This window comes from Castanea sativa, chromosome 11, assembly GCF_040712315.1.
Source record: "Castanea sativa cultivar Marrone di Chiusa Pesio chromosome 11, ASM4071231v1".
In the NCBI taxonomy this organism is placed as follows: domain Eukaryota; kingdom Viridiplantae; phylum Streptophyta; class Magnoliopsida; order Fagales; family Fagaceae; genus Castanea; species Castanea sativa.
The window spans coordinates 63,255,870-63,282,118 of record NC_134023.1 but is presented as its reverse complement, the minus strand read 5'-3'; the positions used below and the strand labels follow the sequence as shown (position 1 = coordinate 63,282,118).

General features: G+C 33.2%; 1 protein-coding gene and 1 long non-coding RNA gene across 5 annotated transcripts; one reads left to right on the top strand and one right to left on the bottom strand.

Moving 5' to 3' along the window:
- Positions 1 to 12,115: 12,115 nt before the first annotated feature.
- Positions 12,116 to 25,208, top strand: LOC142617920 (uncharacterized). 4 transcript variants are annotated; one of them, XR_012841107.1, is made up of 6 exons: positions 12,116 to 12,358; positions 18,812 to 19,019; positions 19,242 to 19,323; positions 21,168 to 21,282; positions 22,623 to 23,175; positions 23,594 to 25,208. It is a non-coding gene; the product is annotated as an uncharacterized LOC142617920 (long non-coding RNA). The 4 variants fall into 4 exon arrangements; XR_012841109.1 differs by lacking the exon at positions 18,812 to 19,019; XR_012841108.1 differs by lacking the exons at positions 18,812 to 19,019; positions 21,168 to 21,282.
- LOC142617919 (cytokinin dehydrogenase 6-like) lies at positions 21,553 to 24,067 on the bottom strand. The gene is made up of 5 exons (XM_075790892.1): positions 23,449 to 24,067; positions 23,022 to 23,149; positions 22,660 to 22,920; positions 22,268 to 22,530; positions 21,553 to 22,184 (listed from the first exon to the last, which is right to left on the bottom strand). Exons 1-5 carry the CDS (start codon positions 24,065 to 24,067, stop codon positions 21,863 to 21,865), a joined length of 1,593 nt encoding a protein of 530 aa, XP_075647007.1. The 3' UTR covers positions 21,553 to 21,862.
- Positions 25,209 to 26,249: the final 1,041 nt, after the last annotated feature.

The following is a 26,249-nucleotide window of genomic DNA, read 5'->3' as shown; positions in this document are numbered from 1 at the left end:
TATATATAGCTTTTAGGGTTTTGGAGAAAAAAAACTTTGAGAATGTGAACATCACGGGAACAACATATGAAAGTATATCTAGTATGCTTTAATCATAAATCATCTCATATCGTCGTCGGTTAAGTTTTTGAACTAAATAAAACAATCAAACAGGATTACACACTCAAAAGGACAAGAAATTCTACCTCTACGCACAAGGTCTAATGATTGATTTGGATTTGATTGGTAATTCCTAACACTACAACTTTGTTAAAGAAATTTGGGCAGAGTTTTGTAGATTTTTGAGTTTCCAAGCTAGAGTCTAGAAGTGTGTTGCAATTAAAGACATGGTCGCGTTCTAAATGAAAGATCATTGACAACTTTAGCTGAATATTCAGGTTTGAACATGTTTTAGTGTTTTGACCATTGTTCTTTACTAAAAAATCGGATTGAAGTGACGTTAGTGTCATTTCAAAGATAATTCAAACTGCAAAATTTACACGTCTATAATGCCAAAATGGCACTCGCAGTGTGAATCTAAAAAATGTTTCTATTTTTTTTTTTAATATAGAGTAAAATTATTTTAATTTAAACTTATCTTTTAAAATATTTAATTAAAATATAAAGCTGGGATTATTTATCCATTATATATAACTAGAAGATCCTGTGTCTGGCCTTAATCATTGTGATGCGTATTAATCGTTAAAATTTGATTAAGATATAACTTTTAATTTGGTGGTCCAATTGAAGCATATGATATGTTGTTTAGATTGTTATAAATTCTATAATTTTTTTTCGAAATTAGGATGTTATCATTAGGTTGTGAGATGACAATTTGGCCCTTGGTGAGGTTGAACAAATTAACGTTGCAACATTGGGTGTCTACAAAAACCAATTGTTTAGACATTTTAATAAGATATTTAGTTGTCATCAACTGGACAATCACCAATATCTGTACAAGGAATGTAACTTCAACTTTGAATCTATCTAATAGAAAAACACATTTTCTAACAAAATAGTTGGAAAAAATGTTCTCTGAACTTTAAGATAATGGCCACGACACCCTTTGAGCTATTATTTTGGCCAATTCACTCCTAAAACTTCTTTCATGTGCCAAATTAGTACCTAAGTTAGTCTTCTATTACTATACTAACGGAAAATGCAAAACACACATGAAGTTTAAATTAGCAAATTGAAGCCTCTGAAACCGATGGAAAGAACAAAAAAAATGTGAAAGAGATGATCTAAAAAAATCATAGGAACATCCCTTCCTTCATTTGCTTGAGTTCTTTGACCTAACATTGATCTCGCCTCCATGGTCTCAATGGTGCCCTTCTTGGTTCAACTGCGTCATTCAATTGTGGACAAGAGAGGACATTTTGGTGAGGTGTTGAGCCTGTCTGATGGGTTTAAGGATCCCAATTATGTGACGACTCACTAGCGTTTGGCCTCTCTCTCTTATTGATTGTTTTGGCTTGGGTGTCTTTGTGGAAAGGAAATAATACATCGTTGCTGGTAGATCTAGTTTGTGTGTTGTGGCAGTTGGTTCATTGATTAATGCCATTGTGATTTAGAGTCACAATTGGTTTATGCTTTTATGTTTCCCAATGTTTGGTTTATCTTTTTGATTTTGAGTTATAAGAACTAGGAAAGGTCGTTGGGTTGTTGTGTAACTTGTGTTTGAATCTAGATAATTAGTTCAAGTTCTTTGACTTTTTGGATTTGATGGTTTTTGTATTTCACTATTTTATGCCAATCAAGTATAATTTAAAATTGAGGTTGAACGATATCTACCACCTGAATTTTGAACTAATTATCTGTTGTAGAAAAATGGGGTTGAACTCTCTTTCTCTAGACCCATGTTTTTCTCTCTTCCTTCCATCGGTTTAGAGGATTCAATTTGGTATTTTCAAATTTAAATGTGTCTCACATGCCTTTTTTTGTTAGTCTATTAATGGACGACTAACTAATTAAGGTATTAATATGTCCCATGTGTGAAGTTTAGAGATTAAATTTGCCAAAACAAAAGTTTGGGGAGTATAATAATCACTACTCTAAAGTTCAGGGGTGTTAGGGCATTTTTTCCAAAATAGTTATCAAAATTCATATTAGAATTGTCTGAGTGACCTTTTAATTTATGGTAAAGATATTAAGGTTCATGGTTTAGATGATTTCATCAACGTTATCCTAATTTTGGATATCCAATTAACCAAAAAAGAAAAAGAAAAGAAAGATTAGATTAGTAAAATTATACGAAAAATGGAATGGAAAAAAAAAGCACTTATTCAATTGTCATTATACATTTTTTTTGTACTTTTTATATTAGGGTCATTATAATTGTTGTTATTGTTCTTATTTTTATTATTTATTAAAGATGTTTATTAATATTGTTTATATAATGTTTATGTTTATGTTCGTGTTGTAGTATTTATAGAAATGGTCGATAATTTTCCTTTTGACATGTGCATGTTTCAAATGATTGACACATCATCATGACTAATTTTGTAAGGGTTAAAAGATTATGATTTATGAGGCTACCATTTCACATGTGCAAAGGTCATCCATAGTTTCAATAGAACATTCATAAATTTAAACCTACATCAATTAAGACAAAATTTGGGTCAATATTTAACTCCTGTCATTCACTTTAAATTTAGGCGTAAATGCACTTTTAGTCCCTACATTTTGACTTTTTTTATTTTAGTCCCTACATTTTATTTTTACCACTTTTAGTCCCTAAACCAATTAACGCGTGTTATTTTCGTCCTTTCCGTCAGTCAACTGATAGAAATAGCTAGGGTGGCTGCCGAAGATATTAAAATATTATTGAAAATGTCACGTCAGCATCTATTTAAAAAAAAAAATTTGTCAATTTTAATTAAATAAAAAATCACTAAAATTAAGATAAAAAAACTCTCTCTGGTGTTTTCTTTTCCATCTCATTTTCTGAAATTAGTTTTTCTTCTCTCTCTCTCATCTGTGTCTCACTTTCTCTCAAATTCTCTCTCTCTCTCTCTCTCTCTCTCTCTCTCTCTCTCTTGTGTTTCTCACTTGTGGTAATTGGTGGTTCAATGGGTCTTAGTGGCTATGGTGGGTTGAGATCAGGGTGGATGGGTTGAGATCGGGATGGGGTGGGTTGAGGTTGGTCTAGTGTGGGTGGGTTGAGACCAATTGGGGTGGCTGAGGTTGAGCTCGGGGTGGCTGGGTTTGAGGTTGGGTTGAGGTGGGTAGGTTGTGAGCCGGCTGGGGTGAGTAGAGGTCGGCTTGGGTTTAGGTTAGGTTGGGGTGGGTGGGTTGAGACCGGTTGGGGTGGCTTGAGTCGGGGTGGCTGGGGTTGAGGTTGGGTTGGGGTGGGTAGAGATTGGGGTGGCTGGGGTTGAGACCGAGTTGGGTTTGGTTGTGGCGGTTGGGATGGTGAGTTGTGGCGGCTGTGATGGTTTCTGGGTTTGATGTTTGTATGGAGGGTTTGATTTTTCATGTGGTGTTCTGGGTTTGCTAGAGATTGAGGGTTGGGTTTGGGTTTGTGTTCTTTGTGTTTTGAATCTTTGAAGGTTTTTTAATTTCGTTGGCATTTGATTCATGTTCTTGGGTTTGATTTTCTAGGTTTGTATTCTTGTGTTCATAGGCATTTAATTTTATTGTTTTTAATTCTGTTTTTTATTTAATTAAAATTGACAAATTATTTAAAATAAAAATAAAAATAGATGCTAACGTGGCATTTTTAATATATTTTAATGTCTCCAGCTGCCGCCTCAGCTATTTCCGACGATCGACTGACGGAACGCGTTAATTGGTTTAGGAACTAAAAGTAGTAAAAATAAAATGTAGGGACTAAAATGAAAAAACGTTAAAATGTAGGGACTAAAAGTGAATTTATGCCTTAAATTTATCATTTACAAGATAATTAAAAATAATTTTACACATGAGAATGCACAAATTTGTCATCATAGTTTCAAAAATTTTGTCACATTCGAAACAATGTGATTTATATATGTTTATAGAAAAGTGGGTATTTTAAAAAATATATGATAATATACAATTATTAGTTTAGATAAATTTCTTGTTGGTTGATCATTTACTTATCTCTAGATCTCTTAAAATTAAGGAAGTGCAAATTCTACATGTTCCTTTGGAATCTTTGACAACATTATACACCTACAACTTTGAAACTATTCAATAGAATACAAATATTGTTGAAAGATAGTGATTAAAATTAAAATTAGAATTACTTGATTATCCTTTTAAATCTATGGTAAAAATATTAGGTTACATGGTTAAGATACTTCATCAAGATATATTAATTTTCAATTTTTTTTTTATAAATCTTTTCTGATATTTCAATAGTTACAAAATTTTGAACCTTGAACGACTTCGTTAAAAATACCAAGAGATGCAGTTGAGTTATAAGACACTTGATGGTTTTCAAAAATATTTATACTTTTGTTTAGCGATATGTATAACCTTTTTGTGATATTTTTCATTCAAATTAAAGACAGTCCACTGAGCAAAAAAAAAGAGATATCAATTAAAATACACGTTAATTCATGTAAATTTAGTAAAATGGTGGGAAAAAAAAGAGGGAAGAGGCAATGGTTTTACCGTCAATATTATTGTTGTTGTTATTATATGTTTATTTGTTTAGTGATGATTATGTTTCATTATTATAGTGTTTATTATGTTTATGTTTATATTAGATTATATTCTAAATAAAAAAGATTAGATTAGTTTGTTTTGACAAAATGATTAATTTACTGTTCTCCCATCATAAGAGCTTAGCTTTGCATATTTATATTATTATTAGAAAGTAGTATCAAACTTATTTGTGTTGATTCATGGAATTTATAAAAAAAAAAATTTGGTCTTGCTCAATCATCTTCATAAAATTAATTAAGAAAAAACAAATGGTATCTTTTATTATCATAAAACAAATAACATAAATTCAAAGCTATGTAACATCAAAAGTAGTCAATTTTGTTTTGGTAGTCGCTTCAGTTTATTTATTGAAAGTTTTGGAACATATTATTTCAGTAGTAGTATATTATGACATAACATTTCAGAAAAACTGCTAAAGTTATAATATATATATATATATATATATATATATATATATATATTCTATTATTGTTTCTTGAAAATGACCTATTATTGGATTTGGGGGTTTTGTTTTGAGTTTTAGCTTGATGGCTTGATCAATTTACTCTGTTGAGAGAAAATAAAATATAATTTGTATGAAATTACTATCAAGCCCTTGTTAGCAATAATTTTTGCTTACTATATAAGAAGTAAATTCTTACATTATTATATAAAAAATTATATTAGAAAAATGACATCTCTTAAAAGTGAAAAATTACATTTATTATATCAATTTATTTTCTTTATTCTTCATTTTATATCTAAGAAAAAAAAATACTTTGATTAATTGAATTAGTTAAATTGACACATGCTATACACAAAATATTATATGGACATGATTTGGATTCGTTTCTGTGCATTAGACCCAATACAATGTAAACATGTGTCCAAAATTTGTCACAAGTCTACATCATGTCAAGTTTTGTGGACATAAATACTAGACCCAATCCTTGGCATTTATTATATTAGGGAGTAAAATAATCTTGAAAAGAAAAAAGCGATGCGATGTCAAAACATTTTCTTAAATTCATAAGAAATTATTTTTTAAAAACTATAATAAAAAATGCCATTACACATTTTTCATCTCTTTTATTTTATTATTATTATTTTTGATTTTGAAAAAATAATATCTAAACCTACCATTTTTCTTCCACACAACCAAATGGATGAAAGGCAATTCCATCCCAAAAATCACACTTATTAAGTTTTCATGAAGAAAACTCCATAATTAAGAATATTCTATAAAGAATTACACAAGTTTTTATTGTCTTTTTAAAAATTATTTTCATAGAGTATAAAACAAATGAAATATTTGTAATGGCTTTGTACTTTTGTTTTTTTATTTTGATTCTCAAAAAAAAAAAGTTTTTGTTTTTGAAGTAAAAAATAATGTTGAGATAATAATTGCAAATAGCCCAAAATCTTGCAGGCCCAAAATCTCTTCCTCAAAAGTCTCCTCAACACATCCTCCCTTGAACTGATCAACAAGTGTTCAGCAGTGGCTCTATCAACAGTTCTACTAGCTCTTCTCCATATCCTAATCTGACCTTCTCTCTCAAATGACCATAGCCATCTTGCAACACAGCTGCAAAAACACTACCCCAAGCACTTGCCCCAACACCAACAATCCTCAATGGATCACCCTTAGCCTTTACCATAAGGCGATGAAGCTCATCAACCTTCTCTTCAAAAGCACCATTTGAATTATGAATTGCCCCATTGGAATCCTCATTATGGTTCATTACTTCAGTGATTCCAACCATCTTCTTCTCCCAATAACACTAACCTCAAGCTATTCAAATTTCAAAGACAAATTCTATGGGTAAACAAAAACTAATACTCACAGAGACACACAAAGCCTTTCTGGGAAATTTTTTTCAACCTTCAAACTCAAATTACAAGCCTTTAAACCTCTGATTCTTAAATCAACTTCTACAAATTCAAACACAACCCACTTCTGATTGTCATATGAGTTTTGCACCCCAACTACCACACAAACTATAACCAGCAAATCACTTGCTCAAAAACTATTAAAGAAACAATTTTGTAGGTGGGTTTTCACCAAATTCAAAACCAACCTCTATTTGAATTTCCAGCCACCAATGACCAAACAGAACTGAAATTCTAGAACATAAAATAAAAATAAAAATAAAAATAAATCCAAAAGGGTTTTACTACATGGGTTTTAACCTTTTTCTATTCAATCATCAATATCTTTCAAATGTACAAACAAAAAAAGCATAGAAAACTCAAACTTTAACTTGGGTCATCTACCCCCACCAAACTAAACAAAGCGTTAAATAAAAAAAGCTAATAAAAGGGAAGGGAAAGCAAAAACAAGCTGTACTCTACTTGTCGATTGAGAGAGTCTTCAAACGCGGTGACAATAATAAGTGTGAAGATATTTCAAAGGGTTTTAATTTGGTGGTCTAATTGAAGCATATGATATGTTGTTTAGATTGTTATAAATTCTGTAGTTTTTTTCAAAATTAGGATATTATCACTAGGTTGTGAAATGACAATTTGGCCCTTGGTGAGGTTAAACAAATTGCAGATGCAACATGGGTGTCTACAAAGACCAATTGTTTAGATATTCTTATCACATATTTAGCTGTCATTAACTGAACAAACACCAATATCTGTACAAGGAATGTAACTTTAACTTTGAATCTATCTAATAGAAAAGCACATGTTGTAACAAAAACAATTGGAAAAAATGCTCTAACACTCTCCTGAACTTTATGGTAGTAGCCACTACACCCCTTAAACTTTTATTTTGATCAATTTACTCCTTAAACTTCTCACATGTGCCAAATTAATAACTCGGTTAGTCTTATGTTACTATACTAGCAGAAAATGCATGTGATACACACATGAAGTTTAATATAGCAAATTGAAGCCTTTGAAACCGATGGAAAGAACAAAAGAAATGTGAAAGAGACGATCTAAAAAAGTCACAGCAACATCCCTTCCTTTACTGCTGGAATTCTTTGACCTGCCGTTGATCTTGCCATCCGTGGTCTCAATGGCGCCCTTCTTGGTTCAACCGCATCATTCAATCGCAGACAAGAGAGGACATTTTGGTGAGGTGCTGAGTTTGTCTGATGGGTTTAAGGAGGCTTGGAAAGGCAGTGAGGGAGTGTGAGGAGGTTGTTAGGTTGGATCCTAATTATGTGAGGACTCAATAGCATTTGGCGTCTTTCTCTTATTGATTATTTTGGCTTGGGTGTCCATTTGTGGAAATGAAATAATACATCGTTGCTGTTAGATTTTTAGATCTAGTTTGTGTGTTGTGGCTGTTGGTTCATTGATTAATGCCATTGTGATTTAAAGTCACAATTGCTTTATGCTTTTGTATTTCTCAATGTTTGGTTTATCCTTTTGGTCCTGAGTTCTAGGAGCTAGGAAAGGCCATTGGGTTGTTGTGTAACTTGTGTTTGAATCTAGATAATCAGTTCAAGTTTTTTGACTTTTTGGATTTGATGTTTTCTGTATTTCACTATTTTATGTCAATCAAGTATAATTTAAAAATGGGGTTGAACGATTTCTACCACTTGAATTATGAACTAATTATCAGTTTTATAATGGGATTGAACTCTCTTTCTAGACCCATGTTTTTCTCTCTTCTTTCCATTACTTAAGAGGATTCGATTTGATACTTTCAACTTTAAGTGCGTCTCACATGCCTTTTTGTTAGTCTATTAATAGAAGAATCACTAAGGTAGTAATTTGGCACATGTGTAAAGTTCAGGGATTAAATTTGTTAAAACAAAAGTTCATGGGTATAACAATCTCTACCTTAAAGTTTAGGAGGTGTTAGGGTATTTTTCCCAATATAGTTATCAAAATTCAAATTAGAACTATCTAAGTGCCCTTAAAATTGATGGTAAAGATATTAAGTGACCGTTTGGATCACGTTCACATCCACACGTTTTGCGTTTTAGTTTTTTTTTTTTTTTTTTTTTTTACCAGTGCCTGGTGCACTGTTCATGGGACATGAACAGTGTAAATAGGCAAATGAACAGTGTTTTTTAGTGTGAACAATAACCGAAAATTATTGTTTATTGTTTTCAGTTTTTAACAAATAAGCGGTATCCAAACGTACCTTAAAGTGCATGGTTTAGGAGAAAGTATCCTATGAGACACTCTCTCCATGTTAGCAACTTGTTTGGTGAGCCTTACCAATCAAAATAGAACACCTGTACCACCTTAAAGTGCCATAATACGTGTCCTATTTTGATTGGAAAGGCTCACCAAACAGGTTGCTGACATTAAGAGAGTGTCTCATAGGATACTTTCTTTATGGTTTAGATAGTTTCATCAACATTATCCTACTTTTGGATATCCAATTAACAACAACAACAAAAAGAAAGAGATTAGATCAGCAAAATTATGAAAAAAATGGAAGGAGAAAAAAAAAAGAAACAATTATTCAACTGTCGTTATAAATTTCTTCTGTACCTTTTCTAATATGGTCATTATAATTGTTGTTATTATTCTTATTTTTATTATTTATTAAAGATGTTTATTAATATTGTTTATATAATGTTTATGTTTATGTTCGTGTAGTAGTATTTATAGAAACGGCTGATAATTTACCTTTTGAGATGTGCATGTTTCAAATGATTGACACATCATCATTACTAATTTTGTAAGGGTTAAAGGATTATGAGTCTACCATTTCACATGTGCAGAGGTCATCCATACTTTCAACAAGACATTCATAAATTTAAACCGACATTAATTAAGACAAAATTTGGGCCAATATTTAATTGTTGTCATACACTTTAAATTTATCATGTACAAGATAATTAAAAATAATTTTATGCATGAGAATGCGCAAGTTTGTTGCCATAGTGACAATATTTTTGCCTCCTTCAAAACAACATGATTTATGTGTGTTTATAGAAAAGTGAGTATTTCAAGAATAGAAAACCTATCATTAGTTTAGCTAGGTAAATTTCTTGTTCGTCGATCAATTACATTTCTAGATCTTTTAAAATAGAAAAAAAAAAAAAAAACTTATTTCTATTATTCCTGGTTGCATCATTGACAACATTATACACTTACAACTTTGAAATTATCCAATTGAATACAAATCTTGTTGAAGGATAATGATTAGATTATTCAAATTTAAATTAGAATTGCTTGATTATCCTTTTAAATTTATGGTAAAAATATTAGGTTACATGGTTAAGACATTTTCATCAAGTTTATAGAATACTTGATATTAACGTTTTGTCCATATTTTCTTTCTTATTAATGTGTATTAATTTTATATATATATATATATATATATTTTTTTTTTTCAATTTTATTTCTTATTTTTTGATAATTCGATAGTTACAAAACTTTGAATCTAGAATGTCTCTGTTAAAATACCAGGAGGTGTAGTTGAGTTACAAGGCTCATGATGATTTTCGAAAATATTTATACTTTTTTTTAGCGATATGTAAAACCTTTTTGTGATATTTTTAATTCAAATTAAAGACCATCCACTAAGCAAAAAAAAAAAAAAAAAAAGAGATATCAATTAAAATACAAATTAATTCATTTAAATTTAGTAAGATGGTGCAAAAAAAAGAGAGACGAAACAATGTTTTTACTGTCTATATTATAGTTATTATATGTTTATTTTTTTAGTGATGATTATGTTTCATTATTATTATTTTTATTATGTTTATGTTTAGATTAGATTATCTTCTAAAAAAAAAGATTAGATTAGAGTGTCTTGACTCTTTAATTTGCTATTCTCCCATGATAAGAGCTTAATTTTTCATATTTATATTATTATTAGAGAATAATTAATATCAAACTTATTGTGTTAATCCATGCAAATTATAAAGTTTTTTTTGGGTCTTGCTCAATCATCTTCACAAAAAGAAAAAGAAAAAACAAAAACAAAATGGTATTGTTAATTATCATAAAAAAAAAATAACATAAGTTCAAATCTATGTAACAACAAAAGTTGTCAATTTTGTTTTAGTAGTCGCTTCAGTTTATTTATTGGAATATAGTACTTCAGTACTGGTTTATATGATGTAACATAATTACCACTAAAGTTATAATATATATAACCTATTATGGTTTTTTTTTTTTATGTGACCTATTATTGTTTCTTGAATATGAAATTTTCACTTCTACGCAAAAAGAGGGGGGGGGGGGGTGTAGGGGGGAACCATTATGTACCATTATACTATTGATTTGGATTTGGGGGTTTTGTTTTGAATTTTGGCTAGATGGCTTGATCCATTTATTTTTGTTGAGAGGAAATAAAATGTATTTGTATGAAATTATTATTACGCCCTTATTAGCAATAATTTTTGCTTACTATATAAGAAGTAAATTTTTACATTATTATATAAAAAATTATATTAGTAAAACGACATCTCATAAAAGTGAACAAATTACATTTATTATATCAACTTATTTTCTTTATTCTTTTGTTTTATATATATGGAAAAAAATATTTTGATTAGTTTTTTTTTTTTTTAGATAGTATCAACTTATAGTGTTTGCTCTTGATGATAAAGTATCATCAAACTAAGACACTAATTGATTTTTAGTATAGGCAGGGATTGAACCTTAGATATTTTATTTAACCATCAAAAACTTTATCAATTGAGTTAACTGAAACCCACAAATACTTTAATTAGTTAAATTGACACATGCTAAACACAAAATATTGTATGGATATGGTTTGGGTTTGCTTTTGTGCATTGGAACCAATATAATGTAAATAGTTGTCCAAAGCTTGTCACAAGTCTATCATGTTGAGTTCTTTGTACATAAATACTAGACCCAATCCTTGGCATTTATTATATTAGGGAGTGCACTCCACAAATATAAGTATTTGTGGGGTGTGGGGGGTAAGGGCCGAGGTTCAAGTCTCCAAGAGGGAGTGTTATACACATATACACTTAGATTAGGTTAGAGTAGAATTATTTCTTGTAAAAAAATAAAAAAAAAAAAAAGAAAAAAAAAGGCTAGAGTAAAATTCTATCTTGTATCAAAAAAAAAAAAAAAAAAGCAACACAATGTCAAAAAATTTTCTTAAATTCATAAGAAATATTTTTAAAAACTAAAAGAAAAAAGCATAACACATTTTTAGTCTATTTTATATTATTATTTTTTTTTAATTTTGGAAAAATAATATCTAAACCCACCCTTTTTCTTCCATACAACAATTCCATCCCAAAAATCACACTTGCTAAGTTTTCATGAAGAAAACTCCATAATTAAGAATATTCTATAAAGAATTATACATGTTTTTACTGTCTTTTTAAAAATTATTTTCATAGAGAATAAGATACAAATAAAATATTTGTAATGGTTTTGTACTTTTGCTTTTGATTTTGATTTAAAAAAAAAAAAAAAGTTTTTGGAGACAAAAAGAATGTTTGAGATAATAATTACAGACAGCCCAAAATCTTGCAGGCCCAAAATCTCTGCCTCAAAAGTCTTGTACTCTACAAAGTACAGTCAGTCTAGACAGAGTACCATCTGGCCCGCTGGGGCTTCTTCTTCTGCAATAATTTCGCTCATTGTTTCACTTTGCATATTCCAACGCCTCAAATGGGTACACTTCACTTTTCTCACTTGCTTTTCAAACTGCACCAAAACCAGAATGTACATTCACAGCCAAAAAAAAAAAAAAAAAAACAACACAGCCTTTGTGGAAGTGTTTGATTCATTAGATGTTTTGAAAGGTGGGGTGTTCTTCAAAATTGGACCTTTTGTTCTCCAGGTACAATATCTCATGCTCTTGCTCTCACTCTGTTTCCTGGGGGTCAATATGTATATAGCTGCTAGTTTTGTGTTAATAAAAACTTGATTCATCCAAAAACAAAGGAAATTTATTTGGGTCAATGTTGGATGAGAGCTATTACATGGAAAGTTTGGATATAACTGGTAAGCAGTGTTTGGTTGTTAATAATGTCTCAATTCCTTTAAGAAATATAGAATGAATAGATTTTATTTTGTGGGCACCCCTATTTCTGGAGCATCAGCATTATCTGCATTCCGCTTCTATATATTGTACTGTTTGAGTGGAACCCATTGGTATGAATCGGTAAATATCAGTTTTAGTTACGTAGGTGATGAGAATCATGGAGTATTTTTGGATCTGAGGAGAAAAGTATCTTTATCTCACTAGGACAATGTTAACCATGGAGTTTCTAGAAGTAGAGCGGGTGGTGTTTTGAATCTTTAGTTGGAGTATGATTTCTTTTTTGATTGGTAAGTCACAGACGCTCCAATGGGGTTTTGAACCACGACCTTGTTATTCACGTATTTTTGTGGGAGGAGGAAGTGGCATTTGAACTGTAGTGCTCATTGGCTTTAGTTGGGAGTATGATGGAGTGCACTGATTAGTTGTACTTTCCTAGAGGTAAAGTGGTATTCCAGTTCCACCATGGTGTTTGTGGGGAAGCAATTTTGAATGAAAAGACATGGTTTGTTGGTCCAAGAAAGTAGTGAAGGGAAATCATTGAGTGGGATACAAAAGGTTATTTTTCATATTTAAGAGGTAGGTATGATATGTACTACTCTCTTGGAAGTAGTAATGTTTCTTCAGTGCAATAACTTTGTTGTGGAACTCAATGGGATAAAATGGTCAAAATGTCCAGAAAGCTTCCAGTCCACCTATCTGGTTGTCAACCAAGTAGTAAAGTGCTGAATTGGCTTAGGTGCATTGATACTGTGCACTGAAAGCAATGTTTATAATTATTCTACAATGCTTCTTATATTGCTTATAAGAGAGGGTGGAGGGTAAGATTGCTGGTTCAAACCCACTACTAGGTGCATTTGTAAACCCACTAATAATAATAATAAAAAAAAGCTTTTATATTGCTAACTAAAAATGAATTTGAGTATATAGAGTTATATATATTTATTATTATTATTATTATTTTTTTGAGAAACTAGAGCACAAATATCTGATTGTTTTGAGCCATTACTAATAGATACAAGAGCAAAAAATTTCTTTTCCCCATTTATGTCTTTTCCTCTTGCAAATATATTCATTCCTAAACACCATATAGATGCACATTATACATCCTTGCTAGAGTTGACAATTTTCCAGACTAGCTAAGTTAGAATCCTGGCCATATTATTTTTCAGTTTTACTTTTACCTAAAACAGAATTGGCCAGTGGTGGGGTAGATGTTTGGGCTGAATAACCCCAAGTTGTCTTTTAATCAGGGTTGTGAGAAGGTCTTTCCCAGCATCATGTTAAATATAAACATAGGAAACATCAATCTGTTCTTAAAATGTTTTTTTTTTTCCTTTCTTTTTGTAAGTCACAGCATCCTGTGGGTCTTGAACCTACAGCCACGCCATCCTCCCAGTTTTTCCTGGGGAGGAGGTGATATTTGAGCTAAAGCTAATTGGTTTAGGATACATGAATTTGTTCTAAAATTAGATCAATGAAATATAGGGAAATGGGTAGCTTTCAGCCTAAATGGAATGATTTCCCTGCCTAGGATATAGTGCTCTTGCAACTTGAATTTGGTTATTTTGCTTGCATGTATTTACACATACTTACATATTATTACAATAACTGCTACCCCAAATTTTCTTTACTTTCATTCTTCTGTGAGAAAATCTTTATTGTTAATAAGGCGTTTTCTGAATGTCTGTAGAATGTAAAAATCCAGTTGGAGTGCACTTGCAGCCAAGTTTAGTTTAGATCTGTTAAAAAAAAGTAGGTTAGATTTCATATGCCTTGCACAAACTAATTAACCACAAACTGGACCTTTAGCTTGTCTTACGAGCCTCCAAAGAGGCTACCAGGGTCTCTCCAATAAATTCCAAACTCCAAGTTCTAGGGTACTATTGATGGTGATTCTGAAGAGATGGCACTAGAGAGAGTAGTTTTTGGGAGCACTCATTGATTTCTCTTAGAAGCTCTACATAAGATTTTCTGTGCACTCATTGATTTCTCTTGTTAAGAGGAGTTTTAACTTAGTGGGGAGTTATCTACATAATCATCTCATCCATTACTTGACATTGCTTATCAAGTCATCCTTAGTTTAAATTCAAACTTTTCTTAGTATACTAATCCATGTGGACAATCAATGGGTCGTAGGTCAGGTCCTGTATCTAACAAGATCTAATTGTATTGTTTCTGAAATGGCATTTGGTATTGGCCTAGAATATTGTACACTTACCTAAAGCGTTCGTAATTCTCTTGTGACTGAGTGACATTTTGAAGATTTGTTTCCTTGTATGGCACTAATCATTAAGCATAGCACTAATTGCCTTTTTTCCAACTAGAACATTAATAGTTTGTGATACTCTCTAATTTCATATGTTATTTTTTCAAGAATTTTCAGTTATAATTTTTTTTAAAGAAAACTTCAAACATATACCGTACTTTTCTTCATTTAACACTGCAATAAGAGCACTGCAGAACAGTGTAGAAGATGTATTTCTCCTTTGAAGAAAAATGTGCGAACGTAGCCTAAACCGTTGGTGTTATCAAGGCAATCTAATAAAAATATATAAAGAATCAGTAGCATCTATCAATTTATCTTTACAGAACAGCATTCCTATGTTAAAATGTTCTGTTGATATTAATTTCTTTGTTAATTATTTCCATTTGTTGATGTATTTAAACCATCACCATGTGAGGGGAAAGAGTCAGTTGGTAGCTATTTTATAGAAACACTTGTTTTATATATATGTATAATGGAATGATTTTGATTGAAATGCTTCAAGTTGGTGTGTCCTTAAAAAAAAGAAAAAGGAAAGAGGACCTTATTGGGTGGAATATGGAACTAAGTTTATAAACAAACACGTTGAATGTTGTTGCAAACTATTATTTATTATCAGTGAGAAAAGAAAATGACTAGGAAAGACGTTGCTGTAAGAAACTTCCCCTCTATGGTTAAAATCATTGGAGGAGTTTTTATTTTTGATAACTAATCAAGCTTTGTTTGATCTCCCAGAAGTGGAAGCTGAATTAGTTGCAGGCTAATGTAGAATGTGCGCGGGATGCGATCCTTAATAGTCCACTGTTGGTGGAAGCCAATGTCCTGGGGTCACGGGGACTCATTCTGACTGAAACAAGGGGTGGGTCTTTACCAACTTAAAAATATTTGATTTTAGGGAAACCAAAAAACGTGAGCGCCTAGCACGAGCCTTATTGAAAGCTCAAGTGATAAGTTTTATTAAGAAATAGACGTATTTAGCCCAAGTACTCAGGAAGTATGCAATAGGTAACTCTAAAGGTTCAATGATCAATAAAATCTAATAAGTTCAAAAATGAAAATAATCCAACTGCTGTCTGGCGATAATGCGGATTGGTTAGAGAGACCTTTTGAAGAGGCAAAAGTTTTTGATGTCGTTCAGAGTTTTCATGGTGATAAATCTCTTGGATTAGATGGCTTCCCAATGGCTTTTTTCCAAGCTTGCTAGGGTATTGTTAAACCTGATCTTATGGCTGTATTTCATCATTTTTTTTGCTAATGGTCAGTTTGAGAATAGTTTAAACGCAACTTTTATTACTCTCATTCCTAAAAAAATGCATCAAGTGAGATTAGGGATTTTCAGCTCGTTAGTTTGGTTGGGGGAGTTTATAAAATTATTGCTAAAGTCTTGGCTGATTGACTCCGCACAGTGACGGGGGATATAATCTCAGCATCTTAGAATGCTTTTGTGAGGGACAGACAGATCATTGACCTCAGACAGATCCTTGACCTTGTTCTTATTGCTAATGAATGTCTTGACAGTAGATTAAAGTCTAGGGTGCCAGGGCTGATTTGTAAGCTGGATGTTAAGAAGGCTTTTTAACCATGTAAACTATAGTTTTCTTTTGCAGATGTTAGAAAGAAGTGGGTTCTCTGCCAAATGGAGACAATGGATCTTCTTTTGTCTATCTACAGTCTGTTTCTCCATCTTGATTAATGGCTCTCCTTGTGGATTTTTTGGTAGCTCCAGAGGTTTGAGACAAGGTGATTTGTTGTCTCCATTGTTGTTTGTTTTGGTGATGGAAGCTCTTGGAAGAATGTTGGATAAAGCAGTTCATGAAGGACGCATGTCAGGATTTAGTGTGGGTAACTTGGAGGGAAGATCCTTGGTGGTGTCTTATCTCCTTTTTGCAAATGAAACTCTAATTTTTTGTGAGGCTAATCTAGAACATATTTTGATTCTTTGTATGATTCTTATCTGGTTTGAGGCGGTGTTGGGTCTAAAGATAAACTTGGGCAAGTCAGAATTGGTTTTGGTTAGGGTAGTCCATAATATTGACCTATTGCTGGTTGTTCTTGGCTGCAAGTAGGTTTCTCTTCTAATGAAATATCTGGGTCTTCCTTTGGGTGCTAAATTCAAGGATAAGACTACATGGAATCCAATTCTGGAGAAAATGGAGAGGAGATTGGCGGGTTGGAAACGCTTATATTTATCCAAGGGAGGTAGAGTCACCCTAATCAAAAGCACCCTATCTAATTTACCCACTTATTTTCTATCTTTATTTCCTATATCTGCTAGTGTGGCTAATCGAATTGAGAGGCTTTAGCGGAATTTCTTATGGGGCAGTTTTGGAGATGAACCTAAAATTCATTTGGGGCTGCAGTTTGTGCTCCTATTTCTTTGGGTGGCTTAGGGATAAGGGAGATCAGACTTTTCAATGAAGCTTTACTTGGGAAGTGGCTATGGAGATTTGGGATTGAGAAAGATGCCCTTTGGAGACAAGTGATAGAGATGAAATATGAATGTGTGCGGGGGGGCTGGTGTACCAGATCTGTGAATGACCCTTATGGTGTTGGTTTATGGAAAAATATCAGTTAGGGATGGCCTTCTTTCTTACGCTATATTCTATATGATATTGGTGATAGGTCTAGAGTGAAGTTTTGGCAAGACCGGTGGTGTGGAGAGACATTTCTTGCTATTAGATATCCTGACTTGTTCAGATTTTGTAGGAATAAGGAAGCCAGTGTGGCTGAGCTTATGAAGTCCTCCAATGGTGTCCTCTTTTGGGATGTAAGATTCTTTAGGGGTGTGATGCTTCGGAACTAAAGGCTATGTCAGGTTACATGGACACCATATATGGTTCTCCAATAAGGGGCCTTGGTGAGGATAAAATGTGTTGGATAACTAGCAAAGATAAGGGATTCATGGTTAGTGATTATTATAGAATTTTAGTTGGCAATACTATCTATGGTTTTCCTTGAAAAAGTATTTGGAAGCAGAAGATTTCCTTTAAAGTAGCTTTCTTTGTTTGGACTGCTGCCCTAGGGAAATGCTTGACGATTGATAATTTACGAAAAAGAAAGGTGTGGATTTTGGATTGGTGCTACATGTGCAAGAGAAATGGTGAATTGGTTGACCATCTATTCCTTCATTGTCCTATTGCTATGGATCTATGGTCTATGGTTTTGGGTTTATTTGGAGTAACTTGGGTTATGCCGCATACTGTTTTGGGGCTGTTAGGGTGTTGGCAAGGCAGCTTTAGTCGTCATCGAAATGGATATATTTGGTCCATCATTCCTCAATGTTTAATATGGTGTCTTTGGAGGGAGAGAAATAGTAGATGTTTTGAAGATATTGAGAGATCTATTCCAGACCTCAAGCTATTCTTTTTTAGAACTTTAATGGAGTGGTTGTTTGCTTTGCAAAAACAATCATTCCCTTCTTTTTTTGATTTTCTAGACTTTTGCAATTTTTGTATTTGATTTCTTGACCCCTTGTACACTCCCTATAAACTAGGGTGTTCCTTTTTTATATCAATAAAACTTATTACTTATAAAAAAAAATCCTGCCGCTGTCATTGGTCATCCATTCAATTGTGGTTCCTCAAAACACCAATCTCAAATCTAAAGTGGTCGCTTCACACCTCTCAAAGCTTCTAAATTTCCTTTCTAGACTAATGCACCGCATTAAGCAATGAGGGATTGCCTTCCAAATATCAATGTTGCAATGTCGACCAAATTGGCCTTGCCAACAAGCTATTAAGTTTATTACATCTTTAGGGATCTCCCACTAAACTGTATGTATAAGATTTGAGGTTGTGGGGGCTGCTCTGATTATTTTCTTAGAATGTAACTAGTATACTGGTAAAGCATGTAATTAGTTATAATATTTGAGATTTTCACCCTTGACTTCCTCTTTAAAGAGAAGCGTGAATAACAATTAAATTTCATTTGGATGCCTAATACTTAAGGGTGTATATTGATATAATATTAATTCTTTCTTGATGCAGTGGAGATGTTAAGGCATTCTATGGATTTCCTATCATAAATTCACGAGACTAAGCTACGCATATTGATAACTTTAAGTTAGAATGAGTAGTTGAGGTATCATCCAACTATCATAGGAATCTGGACTACATACGACTTGGTGTAGGCAACTTGAACATGTTATGCTCAGCACACTAGCCATTCATACTCCATTGACCTCTGGATTGTGATGTAAGTCATGTGGTATTTTTTGCTACTTGGTCCCATTGAGGGTGCTGACAGGAGTTGTGAGAATTAGAGCTGCTTTTGCCTCGTAGATTCTCAACATCATTAATTATTTCCTAGCTATGAGTGCTATTTTAGTCGATCTGGAACTGATTAAATGTTTGAATTTGAGGTTCTTTTGACAACTGACCGAAATTGACCTTTCTTTTGGTGTCTGATGTCTAACAGGCTTTGCAATTGTCACCAGAGAACCAACATTGATCAGAAAATTAGCAATGTTTTTCACGCAACACTCTGTATGCTTTCTAAGGTAAGTGCAGTTCTTGGTTATTTTTAGCTCAAGATTCTGGTGTTTACATACAAAACTGTTGTCAATTCAATGTTTGTATTGATGGATGAATCCTTCCCTTAGAATGAGAACTTCGTAGTCCTATTTAATTTCATTGAGCAAGTGGTATCATAAAAGAATATTGTTGGCAACATGAATCTTTCTTTAATTTAGCAACTGGATTGCATTCATAACCACTTAAATGTTTCTTTTATTCAGCAACTGTCATTACCCCACATAAGGTAGGCCCTTTTCTTGTAAATATAGCCAACCAAAGGTTATTAGTGTTCAGTGGATAACTGGTGCTCTGCTTTATGACGTGTTAAGTTTAGTTTTCCAAGTGTCACTGGTAGTTTGAGCTGTTTGAAAAACAGAGGCAAGTATCCAAAATAGTGCATTCTGGAAATTCTGAAGGTGGCAATGTGTCACATAACTTTACACCTAAAGAACGGTACAGTGATAGAAAAGGATCATGCACTGTGTGAATTATTGACACTTTCTCCAACAGATCTGACACAGAGATGCCAATCTCTTCAACAGAAAAAAATGCTCCTTTCTCATACTTCTTAATTGATTTTTTTTTCCCTTTTTTGACTTTAAAATGAATGCAAAGTTTGATAAAAATGGAAAGATTCATTCCATTTATGAATTATGATCTGTTACTTGAAAAGGCAATGATAAGAAAATCATGGAGAATTTTTAATTAGCACAACCAGTGAAACACAACAGACCTACTCATTCCTAAAAGACTCAAAATCAAATATATTGGTACTAGTCTGAGATCCTTGTTAGGTCCCAATAGACTGCTTATCTTGCAAGTTGCAACTTTTACAAATGAATTAAAGGAATAAATAATGAAAAGAAAATAAAAAGAAAATGAGGTTGCATCAGTTCCATTTTAGCTAGATGAATTGCACTATTTAAAAAAAAAAATTAAAAAAAAATTAAAAATTAAACAAAAATAGAGAAAATGTACATGAAGTTGCTTCAATTCTGTTTTACCTAGATGATTTGAGTGATAGCTCAATGCTACTGGCACCCTATGTGGTGCCCATTGTTTGGGGTTCACCCCACCTTCCCCCCTCCCCCACTATTTATGTAGCAAAAAAAAATAAATTCTGTTTTAATTAGATGAATTTCACTAATTATAAATATTTCATTGCCTTTAATATATTTTTTTATAATATTTTTCTTTTTTCTTTTTTAAATTATCGTTATACCTGATTAGTCCAAATGTCAACCTTCACAATTCCTTTTTTACTTTTTTGTTTAATGAACGTTTTTCTAATTTTTGTTACAAACTTCTGCAAAGTAGAGTAACAGATAACTCTAATAGCTTAATAATCACATAAAACCTATTTTTATATAATCTCATTACCCTCCAGAAGGATATATTCTAAATTTTCATAAACAATTTACTCTCTAAATGCTTATGTTAAGATTCCTACTTCAAATTGAATTTTGGCCTTTACTTGCACCTGATAAAAAAGAATAGCATGCATAATTACTTGGGTCTAAAAACTCTGATATAATAAATGAAATCTGTCTTTTTGATATGATTTTTAATTATGTGATTGAAACTTTGATGTATCATTAGTACACTGCCTGTGCACTTGGGTTTTATTGTATTTTTTCTTTTTATTTTCAATGAAGCATATACTTAATTAAAAAAAAGGATTTTTAATTAGGCCAAGGAGATTTAACCCAAGTACACACAAGACTTGTCCCTTGGCTATTGTGCTTAATATGCCGTAGACAATAAAACGAAACATAGCTTAAGTGCAAATCTATTTAATGTTATTTCACCTTTTGTGTGATCACTTCAGAAGAAGTTAATATTGGAGGCCTCTGTTGATTTTCATTCCCTTTTGAACTATTGGAGTTGCCAGTGATTTTTTGCCCCAGTATGGTACATATTGTGCTGCTTAGGTTAACCAAAAGGTGAAGTGAAAATACTAATTTCCATCTGTTGTTTATTTAATTTGTGACTGAATTATTTTATTACCGTATTATCCACAGTTACATTAACTTCATGTTGAATTTCATTAATTGCATCAAGTGATAATTCTTTGTTGAGGTTGGGGTAAGCCCATTTTTAATTGTGACCTTAATTTCTTTCTTTTTGTGTTGCTCTTGAATTTATGTTGGTGTAGCATGAGCTAGTCCTACATTTGTTTTGAGTCTGTCATATCTCTGTGCAGGAAAAAAAAATTCTGGTCTTTTGGGACCGTGTTTCTCAGAGAAAGCAATTGGAGTTTACAAAATTGATATATACATTCTTTATATGACTAGTGATGTCCATTTCCTTTCACAATGCTCGCTAATAATTCATGTAGAAATATCTGACTGTTGAAAACTTTTCTACTAGCCCCTATAGCCTCCCTCCATGTTACACTTTCAATATGTGAAAAAGGCACATGAATGTCTCTATTATCAAGATGCTGCTTTTGTGGCTGAGGCATTTTCCCACATGTTGTAAGGGCCTCTTAAAAAAAATAGTAATCATATTGTGAGGCCACTGTCATGAGAAGGGTATTGCTTTTTGAAAAATTCTTTGGCCAGGAGCAAGTACTGCCAATGGATCATAAGCAGATTTTCTCTGTACAAAAATTTCCCATCGTGGGCCAAAGTGGGCCCGCCACTCTTCCTGTGTAGTGTAGTGGGGCAAATATTGCTTGACCCCTAGGTGAGCCTTTTCACAATATTCTAGAATTCTTTTGTTCTGAGTTAATATATGTTCTAATCCATCAGTTCCTGTTGAAGAGGGAACTGCAGAGGTCAGGAATGCAACTAGATAGAAAGTATCTTCCTCTGGTGTAATGGCTGAAGTTCTGTTATCCCACCTGAAATGAGAAATAAATAAGTTACTCACTTAGCAAAATACATAATAATCTACAAGGTGAACAGCTTGTGTTGCGAAAGTTACTTTGATTTGTTCACTGGATAGATTAGGACAGGACCGTTGCTTGTTTCTGTAAGGATATTTCCAAAGACTTCATCAGCAAAATTATGTATTTTTCTTCTAGGGATAAAAAGATTGAGCCATGGATGTGGAACTTCCCACAAGCCTTTTGACCTTAATTTGACCTCAGACACATGAACCCTGTCCAGGAATTCGACATACGTAACTTCTGATAGGAAAAGTGTTGATGTAATATAGCCTAATTGAGACAACAAGTGTTCAATTTCCTGCATAATTAAAACAAATAGATGTTAGAGCATTTATATAAATAAATATATATTTGTTGATAATATATTAGTTCGTTTATTCTATTACTTAGGAAATCTACCCTCATGGTGGGCCATCACATGCCTCACCTGATGTACTACATCACTTTTGTCTTGGTTGAAGTATTTGGCCAATTCCAGGCAGAAGAGAGTCCTTCCATCTGACTTGAAATGGCTGGCTTGAACTGGGTCTTGTGGATTAAAGGATGACCTCCAGTTATTCAGTAGACCAGTCCTGTTTATTATGACAAAACCTTCAATGTAATCAAACGTCCTCCCCAAAGATATTAGATGCTCCTGGTCTCGGGCAAATGTGGCGAAATCCGAGTATAGCACTCTTATCCATTTTACCTGTTCAAAATGTAGAATTGTGTCACGATAATACTCTTTGATGTACCTGAGATACTGTTTAAATGATTTTTGTCTTTAGCTTAAATGATTTTTGTTTTTACCATATCCGGTGCTGGCTCCAGTGATATTCTTGCTCGGGTTATAATGCCAAACTGGCCAAGTCCTCCAAGAACACTGTGAAAGAGGTCACTGTTATGCTTCTCTGAACAAGTTACAACGTCACCTTTTCCTGCACATATTTGGGTCCAACTTTCAGTAAGAATCTATACTATGCTAATGATAAAACATTTTTATTCTTGACTGATGGCTAAGTTTCTTCATGAAAATCTGGTCAAGTGAAGACCAACATAGTGAAGTAACCTGGTCATTTGCACTTTCAGTATCATATGATATTTAAACCAAACAAATAAAGCTAAAGTTAGTGTTATTATAATTTCCCATTTCTCATTTGTCCTTTGACCCTGGTTTATTCTTTTATGACATGTTACTCTGTTATCAAATGATTTTTAAAAATATTTTTTTTCGAACCTGTTACAACCTCCAGCTGGTTGACATTACTGATCTGGGGGCCATGCTGAAATGCCTGACCACTGACCCCTGCATTAGACAGGGTACCGCCAACAGTTAGATGTAGGTAGTCTGTCCATGATTTTGGTGTTAACCCATATTTCAGGCTTTCATGCAGGATATTTATCCATAACTCGCCACCAGAGACATCCACATATGGAGAATTTCCAGTGTAAATCTGCATTTCTGGGCCATGGAGAGACACCATACTGATCACAACTCCATGGTGTGCTTGGGACTGGCCCTGGAGTGAGTGACCATGGCCTCTAGCTGCAACTGTGAGCTCTGAATGAGAACCCATCTGCCAAATATGCTTTATAGTATTGGCAATATCAGAAACGGACTTTGGATGCAGTATTGCTGCAGGGAGGAATTGGTACCTGTTACCAAAATCTTTGGCCGCAAAATGAACTTCATCAAAGGTGAAATGACCATCAAGGGGAAGTGCTTTTAATGTAGAAGGGATGCTTGAAAGACAAAGGTTATTTCTAAAAGCTATACAGCTTAAGAATAGGATCATGAAGACTCTTATGAAAAGAATGTTATTTTGTCTAACAAAGCTAACTTGTGGGTATCTCATTTTTTTGTCAGAAGAGGGGGGAGGCAAAGGTGGAAGGAGTTTTAATGTTATAGCTTTTGTTTCTTTGTGAGCAAAAGCAAAGGAGAGGTTTGGAAGAGCCAAGGAAGTGAAGGGTTAAGGAGAGAATTTATAGGGGAAAGTTTGGGTGGCTAATAAGTCAACCTGTCTTCAGTTGTTAGAATCCGTATGAAGACTGCCTACTTGGATGGAAGAGTTTTAGGATTTTCTTTTAGTTCTCCCTTCAAAACTGTTTTCTTTATAAGAGAAGCCATCACACATATGCCAAGTTGGAGAGGAAAGTCACAAGAAAGAAAGATTGCACGAATCTTTGCACTTTTTTTAACAGTTGCAAACATAACCCCACCTTTACCATAAGGACAACACGTCTCAAAACATACATATTTTTTTCTTAAACCAAATTAAGGATACTTTTCCCTTATTTAGAAAAAGTAGCCCCTTTGCCATAAGGCGTATTTTCCTGCCTATAATGAACATACACACCATATCCGTGTCTTACTCATATGAATGATGAGTATGTTCTTCCTCAATCTCTTGTTGTCGGAATTTTAACATCGCGTATCTTCTTTCAGATCAGATGAGAGAGACTAGCTGGGGCTAGCCTTGATTCATTTCAGAGGTATAGAGATGGACCAGTGGGGTATTAAGGGTCCACAGGGCACGTGAACATTCAAATGGATGTGTGCTTTGTGGGGGGAAGGAAGATGATTGGTTATATTGGGGACCTTTTGGGGCCACTGTGATGGGCTAAGGCGGAGAGAGTGAACATGAGGACGATAGCATAGAGGAAGCACTGAAAGATTTCTCGTTTGCCTATTTGCTGGTATTGTTTTGATGCCTTGGTTCCCATCAATCGGACAAGCTTGAAGGATTCTCTTTGTTTATATCTTTTGTATTCAATTAAATTTACTTTAGTGCATATTTTACTTTTCCACTTTTTGTTGCAAGTTGTGCAAGAGCACCCAATGGGAAATCTGCAGATCCAAAGGGAAGCATCTCCCCCATATCTCTTTTTATGGCTATATTAATCTGTCACCTCCAATGGTAGGCATCTATGCTTGTATAATTCTTTGTTCTTGAAAGTAGAACAATGTCCTGTGTAGTTTTTGCATGTGGTCCTCAAGATAGTATAAATCACTTGGCACTGTATCTTCTGTACAAAATCTTCCCTAGTAGCCAGCCTTTTATGATTGCAAGAAATGGATGATAATAATGAAATTTACATCCACTTCTCATTTTGAGAAACGCATTATTGGTTTATAAGAATCTATGTAGCAGACAAACTTCTTTCAAGCTGGGAAGGCGTTCTGTTATATACAGTCAATAGAAAAGAGCACCAAAATGGAATTAGAATGCTGTGTCCTGAATATTGATGCTATAAATAGCCTCAAAAAAACCCAATTTTCTTCTTTCAGATAAGAATATTCTCACACAAAAAGCTGCTGCTTCAAGGATCTCCTATGGTGTTTAATGGGGTTAGTGCTTGTAGGGTTGCTACAAATATGAAAATAATTCAACCTTAAAAAACTTTCTTGTAGCAGTACAAATGGTACTATTGGTTGCAATGCCATCTCACTTCTACACCTTTAACATTTCTTTTTTGGGTGGATAAATTGTTTATAGACTATAGTAGTGTGAATACACATTATTAAAAGACCTACCTAGTAGCATTTGATGGCCTCCTTATAGGTTGTAGACTATTGTTGGCTAAACAATGGAATAGATGATTACCCTCCTCCAAGGAAGAAAGTGAAAAATTGTTAGAAGTTGTAGGCAAAGTAGACACAATATCTTTTGAAAGATTCATTGGAATGAAAACAACATATATAATTATGGTATAAAGGCCAATAACATGATCATTAAAACCTACACTATGGAACTCATGGTGACCTACATTGATCTTATACAAGTCAATATTTTCTAGGATTATAAAATTAAGATCGTTGTAATATGATGTAGATATTGCACTCACTTCCTTTATGGGGTATGATCTTCCAAGTGTGAACTCTAGTAACATTGTCTTCTCAAATTGTGGTGAATAACCTAATCCTTGATTATTACACGCTTTCTAGAAGGAGACCGACCACTACTAATGAAATGAAGGCTAGGCTATATTACCAGTGTGTTAATTATGTGGGAGAACCTTTTTTTTTTTTGGAGGAAA